General features: G+C 32.8%; 1 protein-coding gene across 3 annotated transcripts in view; it reads right to left on the reverse strand.

The window, feature by feature from the left end:
• LOC145670270 (fat-like cadherin-related tumor suppressor homolog) overlaps positions 1 to 16117 on the reverse strand; it is a 113466-nt gene that overhangs the window by 76869 nt on the left and 20480 nt on the right. For 2 of the 3 annotated variants that reach the window (XR_014128249.1, XM_081738696.1), the window contains exons 11-15: positions 15440 to 15611; positions 13547 to 13771; positions 6016 to 6039; positions 2347 to 2583; positions 408 to 608 (exon numbers count right to left, since the gene is read on the reverse strand). Coding sequence is in view for 2 of the 3 variants with exons in the window: in XM_081738696.1 (XP_081594822.1) it covers positions 408 to 608; positions 2347 to 2583; positions 6016 to 6039; positions 13547 to 13771; positions 15440 to 15611 (859 nt within the window). In the remaining variant the exon portion in view is untranslated. The remainder of the gene's footprint in view (positions 1 to 407; positions 609 to 2346; positions 2584 to 6015; positions 6040 to 13546; positions 13772 to 15439; positions 15612 to 16117) is intronic. The other variant, XM_081738697.1, reaches the window with a different exon arrangement.

Raw genomic sequence — 16117 nt, forward strand, 5'->3', positions numbered from 1 at the left:
GAAAAAGAAAGTGTCATTACTTTTCGAGGATGACAATATTTCATGGTTCACTCTGTACGTAAAACTTATTCTCTATTACACTTTTATCCCTCATCGCAATGCTCTCTGAGGATAGTATTTGAAAATAATCAATCATTCATATACTTATTCTCTATTAGTTAAAGGTCTTTGGCATTATTTTGAATGTAAAAGAAAAGAGAGAATACACAATTTTCTACTTGCTAGGAGGATCGCACTACACTCTTTTCTTATGTCTTTGTTGATAATAAATTAATCAGGATTATATAGTGGATAAACGACTACTCTGGATTTTATGCTGACTGATGAATACATAAAATCATTAAAATTAAATGAGAATATGAAAAAATGAGAATATAATTTAAAATATAAACTGAAGGTCCACCTACCAGTCACCCACACATGAGCAGTACTTGATAGAGCAGGCACTCCAGCATCAGTAGCAACAATCGTAAAATGATGAAAATCGTACTGCTCGTGATCAAGTGATCTCTTAAGGTAAACTGTTCCATCATCCGGATCAATGTGAAAATATTCCGATGAGTTATTTGAATCATTTTCAATGGTGTATCGTACCCTCTGGTTTATGCCTGAAAAAAAAAAAAAAAAAACAGAAGATACATTATATTTCAACAGAAAATTATTCAGGTGTTGATTCCATTGACATAAATTATACATTGTTGTTAGCGTTTAACGAAGACAAAAATGTCCAATGATGAAACATATACATATAGACAGAATTTATTGAGCTGAGAATTCATTGAGCACTCATGCGTAGTTTTCGAGAATTTGAACAAAAAACAATTAATTTGAAAACCTAAAAATGATGGCGTATAAGAAGATAAGTTGATTACGGACCCATTCTTGCATGATTTCCGCTATTTTTTGCTGCACCAAATATCTGTCGTTACAACAACAATGGATGCAGCAAGACGGAGCTACTGTTCACACTGCAGATAAGTAATTTGCTCTTCTGCCCACGAAAGTTTGGGCATCGATAGATTTCCGGTGGAATCGATTTTCCATATCCTTCCCCCTCCCCTAAACTCGTGGCTCCAGATGCCTACATATGGGGTATGCTGAAGGAAGCAATTTTCCGAAGAGAGAACTCCCTACCACTATACCGGAATTAAGAGAGAAGATTCGGTCATTTGTTTTGTCGTTCCAGCAACTCGTGTTCACTAATATGTTCATCGATCTACCGGACCACTATGAAAGAATCTGTGCGACGTAATGGTCAACATTTTGAACACATGTTGTAGGTACAAGCGCGATTCTTTCTTAATTTACAATATGTACTGCGTAACACTGAGTTGATATCCATTTGACATTTCATGTTTTATTATGTTCTACAACAAATAAATACATAAATGTCAACGACGTGATTTCAGTACTGTTTGTTTTGCCGCATACTGTATTATAACTAGGGACCAGATTAAAAAACGCTTAGCAAATGTATACTATGAAGGTTGGTGTATCTGCTATGGATATACGCATAAGTCTGCTATTTAAACTTACGTATTATCTTACAACTTTTAACGTTCTAAATAAACAATAAGAACTCGACATTCCTTAAGAGAGTATTTCTCCCATCTTTTGGAAAGTATTTATCCTACCATTAAAAACTAATAACTGTCAATCAAGATAGTAATTTTACTCGTGTGTATTTTTCGAAGTTGCTAAAACAATTAAAAAAAAAAAAAAAAAAAAAAAAAAAAACATCTGGAAACTCAAGGTACATCCCTGTAAGATTCACTCGAACTTGTTAAGGGAACAAATTCTTTAAGTTCTGCGCAAGGCGAAACTGACAAAAGGTTAGAGAGAAGTTGAGTAAAGTGCTTAGCTCAAGTGCAAGATTAGGAAAGACTGAGTCAATCAACCAGTAGAAGTGTAGGATCAATAAATCTCTGTCAGATGAATGTTCTGAACTTTCTGTGTCATTGTACAAATATTGTTCAATCACGTCAATTGATATTGAAAGATCATTTTCTATCCATAAACTTATTTTAACAGATAACAGACGACATTTGACATGAGAAAATCTTGAAAAGCTCATAGTAGTGTGCTGCAGAAATTCGTTCTGTGCACAATGAACACCGTAAACAAGTGAATCTGAAAGGGATAAATTGTTTCTTAAGCGTATATTATTTTATATATAGTGCACATTTTGTAACTTTTGGTGTATATTTTCAGGTTTTTTGTGCATAAAAATCTGTGCCGTAGTTATGAAAATTAAAAATTATTTTTTATTAGTTGAGGTTACACATTCAATAATTTGTATGTTTAGGTAGTCTACACAAACATTCATACAGCAAAGTATTTGTCTACCTGTGTCGTTGTCTCTTGTATGAACTTGGAGAATGGAAGTTCCAAACGGCGCTGCTTCAGAAACTGAAACATTGTATGCATCCTGGCTAAATTCGGGAGGACAATCGTTTACATCTTCTACCAAAACACTTACAATGACTTCAGCATAAACCCCAGATACACTGTCTGTTGCTCGAATCGTTAACTTGTATTGCTTCTTGAGCTCATAGTCCAACTCATCTACAACATAGATGACACCTAAAACAGAAACAAATAAAGGTATTAAAGTTCTGGTTTTACAGCAATATGATCGTGTTTTTACCAAATAATCATTATTTAGTATAAAGCAAAGGCATTCAAATAGATATTTTAACGATTATCAGATCACGTTTCACCCTTTAAGAAATTTGATGACTTTACGCTGCTCATGACTATAAAAATTGCCCATAATCAAATGTTTTCTTCAACTTCTGACAAAAAAGGCACTTATTATAACTGTTTCACTAACAACTGGTTATATCCGTCAAGACTGGTTTCTTTTTGTGAAGTAATTACTTTTCATTAATACAATAATTATAGTAACAGAAATTTGCAAAAGGAAACTTACCGTTGATAATTTACAATTAACATGCAACTACGCAATAAATACCATACATATGGATAAAAACTTCGAAGCTTTTAAAATTAAAATAGGAATTAATAGAACATAAAGAAACTGTTCTTGTACTGTATCGACATTTAAATGTGTTGGGAAATACGTCCAAAGAATAAAGACAGGTTTTACATTTTAATTTTCGTTGTTTATTTTTTCTGAAAAATCACGTTACCTTGTCAGCACATTCTATTTCATTGGCATATAGATTATTATTTTTATTACTATATCATATATCCAATTATTACGAAACATACGCGCGTAGAATATCACACTGAATATTCATTATACAAGACATGATAGCCTTACTGTTGCACCAAAGTACTCTGATTCGTGATTTTTAACAGAATGTACTTCTATAATCTTATAAAAATAACTAACCTCAGTTTCCGCCTTTATAATATATATAAATCCAAAATTTCATAGATACTATATATAGTATTTTCGTTCTTCATGTCTGCATTTATCAATATATTGATTTTAATTAATCTCTGTATTACTTGGGTCTTCTGAAACGAACTATCTACCTTTTCTTTCATATGACTACGTGTATAGTATAAAACGCCAATGTAATCAATTATGAATTACGATTTTGAGTTCATCAACAGTTAGAAAGTGCTCTCTGGAAAGAACATTCGATTGTAGCAAACAGAATACTCCACCTTTGATCTTCCAGTTTGAGTCAAACAGCAAGACGGTGCAGATATAAACATGAACGATATCGAGTTCTGAACCCTGAACACATGTGAACACTGAGAATCCCACCAATTGTGAAATGCGGAGTGAGACAAGGTTTTTATATCCAATTGTTCCGAAAGTTGAAAGATTATTTCTTCCAAAAACATTTTTTCACTACTGGTGAATTCAAAACACGCTTTGAATACAGAAGCAACAGAATACGTTTACGATATGGAAAAACTTTTACAACGGTATAACAAGTATTTAAATGTGTGTGGCGAATATGTCTAAAAATACAGTAAGGTATGTAGTTCTTGCACTATAAGTACCAGTTGTTTCCCCCGAGCATTCGACTCATCTCCGAACTACTTGGAACGCTAGTAATATCTCTTGGCATCATGTAGGAAACTTATTAGCCTGACTGTGAACTATTAGAAGCGTGCCTGACAGACTGAGGCGTCTTGGTTTCATAATAAGAATTATGTATCATAAGCATACATCATTTATCGTTTGTTTCACATCAAAATGTTCCTTTTTCGCTGGATGACTCTTGCATTTAATGGAATTTTGTACCTAAATTATTACTATTATTACTTCAAATTCCTATTAAGATTCTGCGAGAGATTACATACATATATGCATTCCCTAAATTATTTGGCACAATAAATAGTATGTTTCAAAAGGAAATCTGAATATTTTGATGAGTGGTAGTATTGCTTATTCAGAGCAAATAAAATTAGATATAACAGTGTGAGATTCTTAATAGATTCAGAGATGAAATTATTTAAAACAAGAGCGTAAAATATATAAATATGGTATAGTACTATTTACTGTAGAAATATTATTTACATTAAGAACGGTAAATTACTTATTTGATGATTGGCTGTTAAGAGTGGTGTAAGATAAGTCGTAAGTAATCAAACCACAAGTATCTATTTGACAAATAAAAATTTAATTATGCAAAATGAAAGAAGGAAGAAAAGCACTGATTTTTAATAAAAGATCATACGCCACTCTCAGAACAAATTTCCAATATCGATTCTGAATCCTCATGTTGATCTAAAATTTATACGAAATCAACACCATATAACAGGAGGTCTACGCAACGGAACCTCCATTTTTCCAGTATGATCGACTTTCTAAATATTGCAAGTTATCCATTTGCATAGTTATCTATAAAGTACTAATTTGTATTTTGTACCATTTAAATACCAAATAAACACATTAATCATTTATCGTGCATGTTACTACTCCGAATAAAAGCTTTGATCTTTACCAATATGAAGTGAAGAAATAATAAAAGTAAAGCATTGCTTTTAAATTGTATAGACATTAAGGTTAGACGGTTACTTACACGGATGGAAATCTTGACGGATTAGGAAGACGGGAAGATGGAGGAAAAAATGGGAAAGAAAAGATGATTACATGATGAATGGAGAAAGCAAATAAAGCAGACTTCCACAATATGCGTCAATGACCAGTGTCTATAACCGGCGGGGGGATCTCAATAGAATAGAAAATATGCTCGTAATGCATAAAGTGTCACCTAGAAAACTTCTAGGAAAAGATGCTTAGACAGGCCAAGAAGATAGTAATGAAAGAAAGACAAAGATCTAAGGAAATAGAGTACTAATAATAATTCTGATTGTATTAGAATGACACTGGCTAGGATTCATTAGCAGGCTTCTGTTTCTACATTTTAATCACAAGGTTCCTTAAGTTATAGAATGAGTGACATATCTCCTCCAATCCAACACATATAAGTAGTTTTCTACACATAAGATTTTCATATATACTGAAAAATAATGTGTTTTAAGAAGAAAAAATATTTAGTGTCATCTGCCAGAATATTTATTCCACCAACTTAAACAGGCTTCATTCTTAATAGCATTTGATAATTCTGCCAGGCACTAACATACTAATTCTTTTATTGTTCACCTTACTTCCCAAAATAATAGAAGATAGACATAAATTTAAAATATATATATTTACACTGGTATAAAAATAACTAAACGCATAAACTTCCGGGTAAAATGAAGTGTATAAACTAGTGTACCATAACAGGAGAAGGCTAGAAGCAAAAGAAAAGAAAATTTGGAGAATAATGAAAGAAATGCCTATATACATTTCTGCGGAAAGCTACAAAAACTAACGTAATACTAATCTAATCTACGTAATCTTGCAAAGCAAACCAACATGCAACGCATTTAATCAATGTTAATTGTATTAGCGTAATATTGTCTAAATATATTTGTTTAGTTATCACAGAGACACATCTTTCATGCATTGCATGCAAACTAAAAAAACACGCATACGTAAACACACATAATAACATACATATAAAAATTGTATATACTCACAAGGACCATTGTTACTGTCGGGGGCTGTGAAGGGAGATATAAAATATCAGTCATCAGTAACAAATGTCGGTGCGTATACTAAATATAGTGATCTGAGAAAAATCTAGACATGCTTACTTTTTCCCTATATAAGTTATTGGCTCTTAAAAACCAAATTACTTCCTTCACCAGAACGTTAATAGTTGAAAAATCAAACATATTTAACTTCACTCAAATAAATCAGTTATATTTACCCACTATGTTTAGGAAGAAAACTACGAACGAATTCGCTGTGGTTGTCAATAAATATACTCTGTTAATAGTAAATAAAAAATATATAACTGGAATGTCAAAGTGAAGTGATATGTGTTTGACATAAGTTGATATGTTAAACAGAGGTTTTAGTCTTCTGTTTTTTTTTTTTTCCTCTTTCTTCTTCTTCACATTCTAGTGTTGTGCATTAATTGTGGAGTTTGAAACTACGATAGCATAAAAAGCTAGTCAAGTTCAAGTTACATATATCACAGAAGGCGTTTTCAAAGTATCAAAGACAAAACCGAATATAAATATCCTTCAAGGAAAATTTTATTGTAACACCATAGCAATCTTGACAGAGAGGTCATTAGTAGTTTCATTACTCTTGTAGCATCACTCATGGTTATCTTCCTCGGTAAGTTGCGCACAACTGACGACGGGTTTTTTCAAGTTCGAAATTAAATATGGTCATTTTAACTTATCCAACCAATAGTACTGATTACGTTAATTACAATAAGCTGATAATTTAAACCATAGTTGTCAAAATTGATGCGAAATGCATCTCATATTCTCGACGTAACAGAGAATACCATACCTTAAACTCAAATAAAAAATATGCAAAACTGATTAATGTACTCAAAATTTCTAGCGAATATACTAACAAAAGGTGGCGCCACGATCATTGCATATATCATTCGCAATATTGTAAATAAACTCACGACTCGACTATTCGTCTTGAAAAGTTTTGGAGATTTCGGCCAAATTCGACGAAATTATGCAAAAAATAGATACAAAAACTCTAAATGGACTCAAGTATTATTACTATCAAAAGAAATACACTCATGATTGACACCAAAGTTTTAAAGAGATATGGATTCAATTTGTATTATATTTGCGCCCAATTTATGTATACATTTTCCCTGTAATTTGGAGTGTGTAGGTTGTGTTTCTCATGAATTCTGAAAACTTTGTTGAAATAACTCTGAAGTCGAACACCAGTTCAATTACTTGCATTGGGGGTTAAATAATCAGCTCATTGTAATTAACACATTCTATTGGTTAGTTACATCAAATGGCATTATATCTCGAACTGGAAAGCGTCCCTCGTGACTTTACTGACACCAGGTTTGTTAATATAAGACAGCAACCTAAAGCTCAGACTCTTTATCGAGATCCACACCATTATTAACAGCGGAAGCATTTTCCTATTCTTGTTCTAACCTTGACTTACTGTTTTATTAGATGTATTTCAACACAGAAATCATAATCATGTCACAGCTATTGTATAAAAGTTGCTCATAGATTTTAGAAATGACCAGGTAAATAGCATAAATGTATTTTCCATTTATTTAGCACCTCACTTTTTCACTCCAGTGAATTTTAATACAAAATTACTCATTTCTACATCAAAATTAGGTTAATTTTAATTCTAAGATAATAAGTGGTTATCACTAGTTATATTATGCTAAAATAATATGTTTAAAAACTGTCCTGAACTGGTTATGCTTTATTGTTTATTCCCATAAATAAAGGAATATGTTACCACTGAATTGCAATACAAATTTAACTTGACTGGTTTATCATTAACTGTGAGCTGATAGTTTATTTCGTTCAAACGTTCTTATTAACTAGTACTTAAAATTATTACATTTTGGAGAAAACTAGTAAATAATAGCATCTCTCTCTATACCAACTGAAGGACTTTAAGAGAAAGTAAAAATGGCAGTAACGTTAAAAAGTTGAGGATGCAATGGTGACTTTAACTAATAGAGTTTGTACTTATTCATTCTGCAAGACGCTCTAAAAGTAGTAGGATACACCTTGGAAAAATCTATAAAATATGCTAAAATCGACTTGAAATTCTAGCACAAAGAAGACGAGACGAAAAGAATAAAGCAAAACAATTTAGGAAAATTACTAATAGATTTGAATTTAAACTTCACGAACTTCATGCACTCCTCAGAATATTTGAATTGAAACGTGTTATTTCGATCATTTACGACAGGCTGTTTACAGCTGGTATCCGAATGCCGAATCCAATGTCAAAGATCAACGTAAACTGAGAACACAAGAAAGAAAATAAAAAAAGTACACAGGAATAAATACGTGAAGGTACTCTTGTTTCATGATACTCTATATTCTGATTCATCAGAACTTCACCTGATTAATAGCTAGCTTACTTTAAAACCACGAAAACCTGCTATAATCAAGATCATTTTGTTAAATTTCTCTTGTTTACTTATTTGTACAGATTATATATATATAAAAAAAAAAATCTGTAAAAATTTCTATTATTATCGGATGGAAAGGATAAATCCATGCCGAATTGGTCTCAATGGAGTAATCAGACACAGAATGTCCCTGGAAAAAGAAGCAGTTCTTCCAGAAAGATGGTAGAAATCTCAAAGATTGGTACGGTAATCTAGCATCAGCTGCAAGTATGATCAAAGTTATTTCAACGGCTTTAACGCTCAGAGCTTGAAAGTAACGGGAAACTACCATTCTATTTTCCATTAGTTTCTCAAAACGGTAAGAAGCAATAGTCTTCCACAAAGCAGAAGACTCCAGTGATTCATATCTCCGGGACGGGAATGTCTTGAGAGATTATCATAGAAGAAAGTAACAATGTGGGAACGACAGCTGGAGGAAAAGAACAAAAGAAGAATAAACATGAGACTTACAGGAAGGAAAATTCAGAAGTCTTAAAGAAGACATGGAAAAATAATTTAGTGGAGGATATGGCTTAGACAAAATAAATCTGAGAGAAGAAGAACTGGTCAATTTTGAAGACAGAACACACTCGTAATTGGAAACACTTTGTTCAATCAGCATGTAGAAAGTACATATAATACAGGGTGTCCAATATATAATGCAATCCGGAGTTTAGGGTAGTAGAACTTTTGAATGGGAAGCGGTACACAAATAGTGGTTATACCAAAATGAAGCCTTTTTCATGCATATATTTTTAAACTAGGAAGCAACGATTGAAGTACACTAGGAACTACACATCGTTGCCAGATGTAACCGAAGGTGTAACTCAATTTTTTTTTACAAGTCACGTAAATTGACTCATAACTCATACGTATGGATGTTCTGTCGTTAATTTTCAGTTTGTATAGTTGAAGTAGCTTGGAAATTATGAAATGGAAAAAAGGATTTTTCATTTCCACCGATAACTAATCGGATGAGGCCTCTTTAAGAGGTTACTAGGAAAAACGTGGTTTTCATAAATTAATATTCTGAATTGGCAACAGTGCTGATGTTTCAGTGCATCAAAAAGTGTGTTAAGGATCTGTCTACATTATGCAATTCCTGAAAACAATGAAAAAGTAACTTTGAAATTATCGTGATAAAACTTTTACTTACATGCACCCGGCATAATTGCTATTTATTACGAACTGAATTGTCAGTTCTACGGCAGATTCTGTAAGTGTCCCAGTTTTGATTTAATGAATAGCAGTATTGACGGGTGCATGTAAGTAAAAGTTTTATCACGATAATTTCAAAGTTTCTTTTACATTGTTTTCAGGAATTGCATAATGTAGACAGATCCTTAACACACTTTTTGATGCATTGAAACATCAGCACTGTTGCCAAATCAGAATGTTAATTTAAGAAAACCACGTTTTTCCTAGTAACCCCTTAAAGAGGCCTCATCCGATTAGTTATCGGTGGAAATGAAAAATTCTTTTTTCCATTTCATAGTTTCCAAGCTACTTCAACTATACAAACTGAAAATTAACAACAACATCCATACGTATGAGTTATGAATCAATTTACATGACTTGTAAAAAAAAATTGAGTTACACCTTCGGTTACATCTGGCAACACTGTGTGGTTTCTAGTGTACTTCAATTGTTGCTTCCTAGTTTAAAAATATATGCATGAACAAGGCTTCATTTTGGTATAACCACTATTTGTATACCGCTTCCCGTTCAAAAGTTCTACTATCCCAAACTCCGGGTTGCATTGTATATTGGACACCCTGTATTAGAATCCAATAGACAAATGGAAACATAAATAGACTACATTATGCTATTAAAAAAAAAAAAAAAAAAAAAAAACGAACAGTTTAAAAACGCAAATATTCTTGTCTAAACCGAAATCTCTCAGATCATAGTTATGCTGGTTCCATTGGATGTCCAACTGAAAAATACAGCTCAAAGAAATGTAGGAGATAAAACCAATGAGTTCAAAAATGAGGAAATGAGTAATTCATAATACGAAAATTCAAAGAAAAAATATTGAAATTAGGAAAAAATGGACACATGTATTAAACGGGGTGAAGATATATTAAATTTTCTATGTATCAAGCCCTAGGAAAATTAGTAATGTATCGCAAACAGCAGCTAAGATATCATAGATTACATAATAAATATTGAATAAATTGAGAAAGAGAAACGAGGTTTGGGAATATATATATATTTTGAGAGACTTGCCACAAGGAGAAAGGAACACGAGAGAGAAAAGAAAAACACTGGAATTGATGAGTAATATTGGAAAAGATAATTTTGCCTCGATGATAAAGATAGCAGGAACCGTAGAGCATGAACACACTCAAATTTAAGAGGCAGTGATCTGCCAATAATGCAAGAATACGCATGGCAATATACAATTAGTTATCACAATAATGGAAACACCTGGTGTTGGAACATGTCACCTGTCTGGGTTGCTAACAGTCAAGTGGCGTGGTGTTAAGACAAACTACATACTAAGTACTGAAGTGAGCAGACGACGATGTGTGAAAAGCGCAACTTCCCTGATTTCCAAAGAGGACAAATTGTTGACGCTCGATCTGTGGAGTGAGCGTGACGAAAGTGGCAAGCGTGCTGCGTCTGTCGCGAAGAACAGTGTCCAGGTAATGATGACCTACAAAACTCACATCAAAACTACATCGGCGAATAGAACAGTGGTCGGAAGAAAACCCATAGTAACATGTCCCACAGAGCACTAAAGCGGCCTGTCACTCAGAATCTTCGTGTCGTTGCGATGCAAGTGACGAACGAACTCAAGCACCATCTCTCACAGCCTGTGTCTACAATCATAGCCCGCCATCGAGTTGCATGATATGGACATACAGGATCGGAGTGCTGGGGTGAAACCGCTGATTAGGGACTATAACATTTTAGCATGACGTCAATGGTACCCAAAATATGTAACATGGACCACTGATGTTTGGTAACACGTGATACAATCGGATGAGTCATCGTTCACCTTATTTCAAACCATAGCTCGTATTTGTGTGGCGGACGCCCGAAGAAGCGCAACCATGTCTCCGCCCAACCGTGAAACTTGGCGGCGGCACTGTGATGCTGTGGGCAACAATATACTTATTTTCAGTGGATCCTGAGCTAACATTTACCGTTCGCATCACTGGCCATTATGTCGCCATTTTAAAGGACCCTGTGCATCTTACGGTCTAGACGTTTCCGAGCAACGATGCAATATTCCAGGGTGATAATATGAACATCCATACAGATGGAGCTGTCGCGGCGCTGTATGAGGAACAAGCTGAACATCTCTCCTGGCTCACTCAATCGCCAGACCTGAACATAATTGCACATTTGCAGTCAATTTTGGAGACATGAATCCGGCGCAGAATTCCGTTCCCATCTTCTCTCACGGAACTGACTGATGCACCATTGCATGCAGAATATTGTAATATTCCACTTGCTATCTTTCACGAGCTCTATGATTCCATTCCACGTAGCATTAGAGCTGTTCTGGGCGAAAGATGGTCCAACGCGATATTTATCTGGTACGCTGCACTTTTTTCAGGTGTTTCTATTATTCTGATAATCAACTGTACATACATTAACATTATACGCATAGGAAAATATTTACCAGTTTTTCTATTATATTACCTATTCCAGTAATTTTCATGATCTTTCCTTCTAACTAATAAAGCTAATGCTGAATCACTATTTCCTCCTAACTTTCCTACAAGTACTCTAGCTGTATATTTTTCTTTTAACGTAAGATTGACATCTTCCTGAAACTTACCTTGGAAATAACTTACACGAAGCAACCTAATCATATAACATAAATTTATATTTTACTGGACTATTAACAAATAGTTCAAATGGGAATAATGAAACTGAGGAAGTGCTCACAAGATTAAAAATGTCATCTATGTCACTTAAATTATGATAATCAAAGTAAGAAAAATCTTTCAAGAATTAAAAAAAAAAAATCAATTAGATTAGGATAATATAACAAAAGCTTTCTCACAGTTCCTTTAGTCAATTCTTTTTTTTTTTGTTTGTTTGTTTGTTTGTTTGTTTTATAAAATGATAAGATTCTATAATAAGAACTTCATTTTTTATTATTATTTCTTTTAACCTCTTTCCGGAATGTGCTATTATTGATACGGATTCTTGACTATTACAGAATCTAATATAGTCTCTCTAGCGCTATCGAATACGAAAGACATGTGTTCGGAGAGACCTTCATTCAGATAGATTCCTAACAGTTTCACTATGTTGGATGCATTAAAACCTTAATTGACGTACCAGCTATGTCAAACAAGAGATATAGTTATCCAATTGTAGTTAACTTCTACATATCAACAAGTACGAAAATGTCTACCCTAAAATTAAAATTATATTAAGACCACACTTCGTATGTATGCATACATTATAATATGTATTTTGCCTAGTTCTGAAATATGGATTTTAAATACATTATTTAAACGTACAGTCCTTTACTGATTTTGGTAATTCACATAGCTGAAGTCTTTGCAGTATATATGCACAATGCATATGTATTTATGAATTATAATGGTTATTTAAGAATTTAAAATTTCAGTGATCATATTCTCCATTCAAGTTCGCAAGCTACAATTCTCCATTCAAGTTCGATCAGTCCCCATACATCTTCCACAGAAATATAGTTTTCATGTAGCATAACCAGTGTTGATGCAGTATTTTAATATAAGTAGCTTACAAATTCTATTTTGTCAACTTTCATCTAATATTAAGCTTTCTACTTTGATAAAACAGTGCTAGTAAGGAAATAGAAATCCCAATACCAAATTTAAAAGTTATGTTATATAAAAAGTATCAAAACTACTAATAGTATATAGTAGTAGTAGTAGTACAAAAACCGAACAATCACAACTACTGACGTCATCACTCGCACTCAAATTCTAGGCAGAATTAAAACTACTTTCCATGCTACAGTACACTCTCACGTAAACGACGTACAAATACAGTAAAAAGACAAGGAAAGATATGGGAAAGAAAGATGGGAAGATGGCAGTATAATCGAAAAAAAAAAATGGAAGAAAATTTCTTACCAGTATTGAAGTCCAATGCAAATTCTTCGAAATCGTTTCCTTTAACAATGCTGTAAATGAGTTTCCTTCCCAGAGGAGATTCTGCTTGAACACTAACGGTAAGCGGAGAGTGAAGCTCAATATCCTCAGGAATTCGATCTGAATAAAACTGTTTATCAAATTTAGGCATAGATTTATCAATCACCTTTATATGTACAGGAACTTCAGTAGCGCACGGAGTTATTCCTGAAAAAAAAAAATTAAATTTGAACAACAAAGTTGATACGGAGTACTATAATGATGTTTCAAATTTATATAAAAGAATTCACGTCTAGACGATAGGTTAGTAAGAGATTATACTGTTTACAATATTTTTAAAATTTCAAAATTCAAAGTTTCGTAGGGTGACAGTAATTGAGACATTACTAATATAACAATGGAACTGGAAATAATGTGTAAGGATTTCCATAAAACAATCACTTTTATTTATAGTGATATATTTCTTATGTAACACTTACTTACTAATTTCATTTCCACAGTAGAAAAAAAAAAAAAAACTTTGGGTTTATAACTATCTTGTAGACAAAGTGCATATATTCACTTTGTCTACAAGTGAATGTTATCTTTAGGAATACCATTATAATCTTATTGCTGTTTGCAACGATAAAAACACACTTCTCAGAATTCTGAGAGAAACATTATTTATTCTCCAATTTACTGTATATTCTTCTACGATGCAAAATAAAAAGTTTAACGAACCATGTCGATCAATACAGACAGAAACGCTTTGTTGCAAGTATTACCTTGCAAATTACTTTACAGTTTTCTATCCCAATACCTAAACGCTTAGGATAATTCGAAAGTATTTGAAGTAAATAAACAGTAACTTGATATGATTTGACTTTCAGTTTAGCGTCCCTTTTCCGCAGCGAGGCTATATGAGACGGCGACCATATCATATGTCTGATACTGAACGGATTCGAACCACATTAGCTCCTGCGAGCAATCGAACGCTAACCGCTTAGCCACGAGGGAGCTCTATAAACAGTAACAATTAATCAAATTTTCATGATAAGAGTATGATGCTATAATTATAAACATTTTTTAATGTTACATGTAACTACAAATACACTTAGCTGCGCAAAAACTTCCTCATGCTCATTTTGCTGTGGAATTGTCACCAACATTCAAACTACATTTGAGTAATACCTTGCACAAACTCCTGAGAACTGCGATACTGGTATTCTTGAGTAAAAGAAATGACTTTCTTATTTCTATATCACGTCGAATAATCTAACTTCATAATATTCTCGAATTATTTCTCACCAAAATTGATCTTCTGACAACAGTCTTCCAGAATCATATATCTCTGAAGCATACATGTTTTTTTTTTTTTTTTTTTTTTTTTAATTATTATTACTAATCTATGCATGTATACTGTACTATACACCTTTTCTCTTAAAATAAGAAAAAGAAAAAAAGAAAAATCCTCCTAAACTTTGTTTCAATATTATTGAGAAAATAAGTTAATTAAATATTACAAAAAGTTAATTGATATCAGTTTCTTCATGAAAAAAGAATAAAGAAAAAGAAAAAAAAACTTTGCGTTAATCTATTGTATTACTTTGTAAAGAAAGAAAATAAAATGAAGAAAAATACACCTTCTTTCGGTGCTATTTTCATCATAAGCATTAATAAAAAACTATCAACAGAAATAAGCATACACTGTTTAATTTTCACTGTTGTTTCATCATAACCCATCTAATTATTTCCTACACATACTGTTTGTATTTGGTTAATCAAATTTGAAATGTGAGTCGAGTTTTCCTGGCAATCACAAATACAATCGTATTCAGAAGAAGTTAAACTAATGCTTTAGATTTTCATATGTGTTATATAAAAAATGAAACAAACCTCCATCATACGCTGCTATTATAAGTTCGTATTCACGATTATGGCCTTCCAAACTTTGTTTTAAGGTCACTTCTCCCGACTTTCTGCATACTTTAAACAATTCTCCATGACCTTTTATCAACTCATACCGCACTTCTCCATTTTCTCCTTTGTCCATATCAACAGCCAAAATCTGCAAAGTAAATACTTCTTAGCACGGAAAGTTTCGTAATAATAAATAGCATTACTGACAGCAAAGTGAATACATTAAACTGCATTGTTATTGAAAAAGTTCGTTTCGGAATTCTTCTCAAAGAAAAATAAATCATAAAGCAAAGTAAAGCTGACACGAGTATTTTATAGTGTTTTGTAATTTCGGTTTATAAATACCTCTATTACAGTCATTGTATTGTTCAAAGACTATTCTTCAAATTAAATTATGTGGAATTCCATAATACAATGTATGTCTTAATTGCAATTGTTCATCCGTTATAACCCAACTGTTGATGCTCTAATGTTATTGCTATTAAATTCTCTATTTTGGCCATGTAAACACTGTTTCCACTGATAGATTTAACACTCCGCAAATACAGTGAAACCTCTACTAACGGACACCTCTATAAAGCGGACACCTCCCGTAACGGACATATTTTGTAATCCCCAAACACTGCAATAGGGAAAAACATATTGGCAAACCTC

Source organism: Thermobia domestica, chromosome 14, assembly GCF_964235325.1.
Source record: "Thermobia domestica chromosome 14, izTheDome1.hap1.1, whole genome shotgun sequence".
Lineage (NCBI taxonomy): Eukaryota > Metazoa > Arthropoda > Insecta > Zygentoma > Lepismatidae > Thermobia > Thermobia domestica.